The sequence below is a fragment of the Mytilus edulis genome, chromosome 11 (genome assembly GCF_963676685.1).
Source record: "Mytilus edulis chromosome 11, xbMytEdul2.2, whole genome shotgun sequence".
NCBI classification, from domain to species: domain Eukaryota; kingdom Metazoa; phylum Mollusca; class Bivalvia; order Mytilida; family Mytilidae; genus Mytilus; species Mytilus edulis.
In genome coordinates, this window is record NC_092354.1 from 36,407,365 (window position 1) to 36,413,942 (window position 6,578).

At 36.5% G+C, this 6,578-nt stretch overlaps 1 protein-coding gene across 1 annotated transcript; it reads right to left on the minus strand.

Annotated features, from left to right (window-relative positions):
• Positions 1 to 4,292: 4,292 nt before the first annotated feature.
• LOC139494821 (uncharacterized) lies at positions 4,293 to 5,544 on the minus strand. Its single transcript, XM_071282991.1, has one exon. It carries the CDS (start codon positions 5,437 to 5,439, stop codon positions 4,531 to 4,533), a length of 909 nt encoding a protein of 302 aa, XP_071139092.1. The 5' UTR covers positions 5,440 to 5,544; the 3' UTR covers positions 4,293 to 4,530.
• Between the last annotated feature and the right edge of the window lie 1,034 nt (positions 5,545 to 6,578).

Here is a 6,578-nt window from a genome sequence, read left to right on the forward strand (position 1 = left end):
CTTTTTTTTCAAGTAGTCACTGAACCATGAAAATGAGGTCAAGGACATTGGACATGTGACTGACAGAAAGTTCGTAACATGATGCATCTATATACAAAGTATGAAGCATCCAGGTCTTCTACCTTCTAAAAGGTATATGCAGTAGTTGCTATATCATGATTATTGGTTTTGTTGTGTACGTAAATCTGAATGTTGGTTTTCTAATTTGAATGATTTTACATTTTTCAAGTTTTGCTCATTGTTTAATGCCATCAGGTGTCTCATAGTTGCTACCATAGATCGTTTCAATAGTTATTTCATCGGATATCATACCACATCTCCTCATAAAGGGAACTTTCTTCCATTAAATTAAACCAAGTTTCATACAAGAGGCTGTCAGAGGGACAGCAAACCAGATTTATTGACGGTGAAGGTGAAAATCGTCAATATCAAATTTGACATCCATTTTTTCATCTGTCAGTAACAACATTTTAAAATATAAAAAGCTCACTCCCTCCTTCAAGTATGATGATCTTCTCCTTTGAGGAGCAATACCTTACCTGCCTGACCATTGTACCCCTCACCTTCAAAGCTTAATTATTTGCCTAGGTGGTATTGGTAGGCTCTCTATGCGATACTCCTCACCTTCAATGCTTAATTCTTTGCCTAGGTGGTATTGGTAGGCTCTCTATGCGATACCCCTCACCTTCAATGCTTAATTCTTTGCCTAGGTGGTATTGGTAGGCTCTCTATGCGATACCCCTCACCTTCAATGCTTAATTCTTTGCCTAAGTGGTATTGGTAGGCTCTCTATGCGATACCCCTCGCCTTCAATGCTTAATTCTTTGCCTAGGTGGTATTGGTAGGCTCTCTATACGATACCCCTCACCTTCAATGCTTAATTCTTTGCCTAGGTGGTATTGGTAGGCTCTCTATGCGATACTCCTCACCTTCAATGCTTAATTCTTTGCCTAGGTGGTATTGGTAGGCTCTCTATGCGATACTCCTCACCTTCAATGCTTAATTCTTTGCCTAGGTGGTATTGGTAGGCTCTCTATGCGATACTCCTCGCCTTCAATGCTTAATTCTTTGCCTAGGTGGTATTGGTAGGCTTTCTATGCGATACCCCTCACCTTCAATGCTTAATTTTTTGCCTAGGTGGTATTGGTAGGCTCTCTATGCGATACTCCTCACCTTCAATGCTTAATTCTTTGCCTAGGTGGTATTGGTAGGCTCTCTATGCGATACCCCTCACCTTCAATGCTTAATTTTTTGCCTAGGTGGTATTGGTAGGCTCTCTATGCGATACTCCTCACCTTCAATGCTTAATTCTTTGCTTAGGTGGTATTGGTAGGCTCTCTATGCGATACTCCTCACCTTCAATGCTTAATTCTTTGCCTAGGTGGTATTGGTAGGCTCTATGCGATACCCCTCACCTTCAATGCTTAATTCTTTGCCTAGGTGGTATTGGTAGGCTCTCTATGCGATACCCCTCACCTTCAATGCTTAATTCTTTGCCTAGGTGGTATTGGTAGGCTCTCTATGCGATACTCCTCACCTTCAATGCTTAATTCTTTGCCTAGGTGGTATTGGTAGGCTCTCTGCGATACCCCTCACCTTCAATGCTTAATTCTTTGCCTAGGTGGTATTGGTAGGCTCTCTATGCGATACTCCTCACCTTCAATGCTAGAGATGTGCACCTCTGATATGTTGTCATCATCAAAGCCAGATGTATCTTCTGCGGAATCAAGAGGAAAGCTCTCAACATCAAGACATATGTATGGATTATCCCTGTAGATGACTGGAATCAAATTCCAAGAATTGGGGAAATTGGCGGAACCCTGTCATTAAAAGTTTGCAGGTCAAGTGCTTATTCATCCAATCCATACATTGACAAGATGGCAAACCACTCTCACTCTCACCTATCCAATATACCCTCATTTTCCAGTGGCAGTTCAAATTTGATAGATAACCTCTATTGTATCAACCGACCTATTGTATTTATTGTGAACTTGTTCTCGTCCTGAATATGCATGAAATATTTGCCACTGGACGTTAAGCAACCAACAATCAATAATTTTCCAAGAAAACTTCATACCAAAGGAATTTTTTAACCTCGTTCAAACTCTTTATCAAACATCGTAAAGAGGAAACCTGCTCGATGTCATCCAGTGTCGAATTCTCAGAAGATGAATAAATTCAGTAAATGAATTACATCTTATACGAACTTACTTCACATAACTCTCTGGCAGGAATTTCTTTATACTCAACAGCTGCCTCAGAGAACGTGCTTTCTTTTTGTCAAGGTATTCATATTTTAGAGAGATTTGGCCTCTCTATTCCATTGTTGGTATTAACTGAAACCTTAAACCTGTCCTGTCTGTATGCTCTTACCTAGCGCTGGAATTGAAATTAAAATGCATTTTTCAAAAGTACAATTTGAGTATTTTCATGTTAATTTGTTTATGCACATTAAAAAAGAATATTTGAAAAATAAATCAAGTTCATTTAAATAACATGTAACATTTCAGCCAAGTTTTCTCAAACCAAGCTTGTCATTCTCTTTCCATAGTGAACTTGACTGAAAAATACACATTTTGTAAAACAAATTATGCACGGCTACTTAAAAGAGGTTAGGAGAATTGGTTAAACTAAACCATTATTTTTAAACAGTATAACCACTACCAAAAAAAAAAGCCCTTATTTGATCATCTTTGATATTTTTTTTGATAAATTTTGCTGGCTATTGGTACTTTACGGAACGGAACGGAACGGAACGGAACGGAATTTCATTTAAGGTATCCAAAGGGGGCATTTATCAAAATTTCGAAAAATCTTTAAAACAAAACAAACTTTAAAATTTCTGTGTTTTACGGTTTTCCATATACAAATAACACAAATGTATACTTAATCTCATCTTCACAGGTGAAATGTGTAATAATGTATAACATCGGGAAATATTCTGTAGATGAATATGTCGGATTGTCCTGATAAATTATCATGAAATTAACGCATTTGCAAGTCATGCATTATGATATCTAGACTGACCTCACGTCGTCCTTGATTAGAGACCGTGATCAAGTTGAATCTGATTTAAACTTTTTAATTTATTTTTCCGTTCCGTTCCGTTCCGCAAAGTACCAATTGCTCTGAGGAATTGGTATTTAACGGAAAAAACGGAAACAGACATCTTTAATGTAATTAAAGCAGTATGATAAAAAAAAATTGTCTGACACCTCTTTTTGCATGAGTGGTATGTGTTTTAGATAGCATTTTCGACTTGATCAATAATAAAAAATTTAACACAAAGGCAGGTTACACAAAAAGTCTTTCTCCTTCCATCGGTAATTATATTTTAAAAAAGAGGCCTTCAACAGCCCGTTCCGACGATGATTAGAGACAGTGATCAAGTTGAATCTGATTTAAACTTTTTAATTTATTTTTCCGTTCCGTTCCGTTCCGCAAAGTACCAATTGCTCTGAGGAATTGGTATTTAACGGAAAAAAACGGAAACAGACATCTTTAATGTAATTAAAGCAGTATGATAAAATAAATTGTCTGACACCTCTTTTTGCATGAGTGGTATGTGTTTTAGATAGCATTTTCGACTTGATCAATAATAAAAAATTTAACACAAAGGCAGGTTACACAAAAAGTCTTTCTCCTTCCATCGGTAATTATATTTTAAAAAAGAGGCCTTCAACAGCCCGTTCCGACGATGAATAGAGACAGTGATCAAGTTGAATCTGATTTAAACTTTTTAATTTATTTTTCCGTTCCGTTCCGCAAAGTACCAATTGCTCTGAGGAATTGGTATTTAACAGAAAAAACGGAAACAGACATCTTTAATGTAATTAAAGCAGTATGATAAAAAAAATTGTCTGCCACCTCTCTTTGCATGAGTGGTATGTGTTTTAGATAGCATTTTCGACTTGATCAATAATAAAAAATTTAACACAAAGGCAGGTTACACAAAAAGTCTTTCTCCTTCCATCGGTAATTATATTTTAAAAAAGAGGCCTCCAACAGCCCGTTCCGATGATGAGTAGAGACAGTGATCAAGTTGAATCTGATTTAAACTTTTTAATTTATTTTTCCGTTCCGTTCCGTTCCGCAAAGTACCAATTGCTCTGAGGAATTGGTATTTAACGGAATCAACGGAAACAGACATCTATAATGTAGTAAAAGCAGTATGATAAAAACAAGTCAGACCCTTCTTTTTTGAATGAGTGGTAAGTGTTTTAGATAGCATTTCGACTTTATCAATATTTAAATAAACAGCTGCGCCATGAACGCATGATACGCCCGTCGTCTTGTGAAAAAAACATAAATCTTTTTTGAATAACACAGGGTTGTACAGGATGTCATGCTTAGTATATCCTGACTCATTCCTTATTCCCGCTCAATAGGAAGATTGTACAAGATGTATTTGGAAACCCGACGCAACATTAGCCTGTTAAGTTTTAAGCAATAGAGATACAGCGCAACGTGTGAAAAAAAACCTCTTTTTTTACAAAAAACTCAATAACTCGAAAATATAAAAATGAATCATCACCAAAATAGCACTTTCAACACTTCTGTCGCTGGTCTATCGTTGCCACTTTCGATCTCCTTACAATATTCAAAGTGATATGGATACTTGAGATCAGGATTGAGATGAGTAAACAATATCATGGAATATGACCATATATCCATTTGCTTTAGGTCCTGTAAATCTCGAAGTTTGGTCCCGTCATGAAAAAATATTTCTGGTGCCATGAACACAGGCGTACCTCTAAATACGTTGTTCGTTCTTGTGTGTACCAAAATTGCTGTCTGACTTAGCTTTGCTCGACTTTCCCCGAAGTCTGTCAGCTTTGCAACAACCGGTTTATTCAACCATAAGGTACTTATATCTTTGTTATCTTTGCAATAGTGCTGATTGGAAACCAGTATATTTTCTGGCTTAAGATCTCTGTGTACTATATTGTTATCGTGAAGGTAGGAGAGACCACTACAAACATCTGTTGCAACAAATTGGTGGAGATGTTCAAATCCTTCACAGTCATAGTTATCAATACATTTTAAGAGGTCTCTAAGGGAATGGGCCACAAATTCTTGACCAAATGGTTCAAAATTAAAGGCCAAATATTCCATAATGATGCCATTATTTCCAATTTCGGTTTCTTTATATATAGAATTAAATTTGACAATGTTTTGATGGTTTAAATTGTTCATGACTCTTGCCTCTTTCAAGAACATTTTTTTACTGTCGGCATCATCCACAATGAGCTCTTTTAGTACATAATCTTTGACTTGCATTTGGCACAAAGAAATGTGCCCGTAACTTCCACGTCCAATTGTCTTTAGCCTTTTTACATCACTTGGCTTACAGAGAGGCAAACCATCTGTCAAGTTTTTATCAAAAATTACAGCAGTCCTTTTTCGAGGGGGAAGCAGCTTGGGTAATTTGAAAGCCATAATGAATTGCTAGCTGCAAATAACCTAAAAAAATTAAATACAATATATCAATTGATGTTTTTAGAGTTCTAGGGATTCCAATGTCTGACCGTACATGTTAAATAAAAACAAGGTTTCCCTCTAAATTGGCGCGTGTAAAGATTTTCGTTATAGAGCGGTAAATATACAAATTTGCCACTAGTGCATGATATGCCAATCCAAAATAGAGACTTGAAAAAATGCTACCGTGGTTGCCATGTATAATTAAGTATATTTAATGAACACATTTATCATTGTTTATCATGTTCCTAACTTGATAAAGGATCAGAGTCTACATATTCTGTATATATTGTTTCCATTTCATCTTTTCGGAACAAGTGAACTTTAAATTAAGTTTGGATACAGTATTTCAGTTGGCACAATAAAGTTCTTGACAAAGTATTTTTTTGGACACATGACAGGTGCTCTTTTCAGTCGCCTTTAACTCCTTGTCTGCCGAAAACTATAAGAGCTAGGCCAATTCGAATTGAAATGGTAGACAGCATTTTTACAAGGAATGTGACGGAAAAAAAACCATCAAAATCGGATTTTTTTTTGGTCCTTTTTCGCCCCATTTTATCTTGGAAACATTAGAACTGTTGAAACTACAAGACATGTTTATTTCTGAGGAATACAGAAACCCCATCTGAATTGGACTAGAAATTTAAAAAGTTTCCAATATGGGCGTGGGCCATTTAACCCATTTTAGTTTGGAACCGCAAGAGCTAAGTCAAATCTGACTGGAAGCGCAGGCAGGGTATTTTACAAACACTCTTATGCAAAACAACATCAACATTTAAGTGCGTTGGTGTTGCCCCTATTTTGTTCTCTTTTTATCTCGGAGACGGTAAGAACGGGCTTAGACTGTTGTTATATAAGGAATACATATTAAACAAGGTTAAATTCAGCTGAAAGATCAATTTTCCATGTGAATATAAGCAAAAAACACAATTTTTGTTTTCCCTTTGGGTCGCTTGTTTTAAAAACGATTTGGTGCAAAATCCCCATTTTGAGGCCCAGTCCTCCTTTTGTTCAGCAAGGATGTTTAAAAAAGATCTAACAACTTAAACAAATCTTAACAGTCCAGAAACCATTCTGTAAACGGACGCCGACCCCGACGT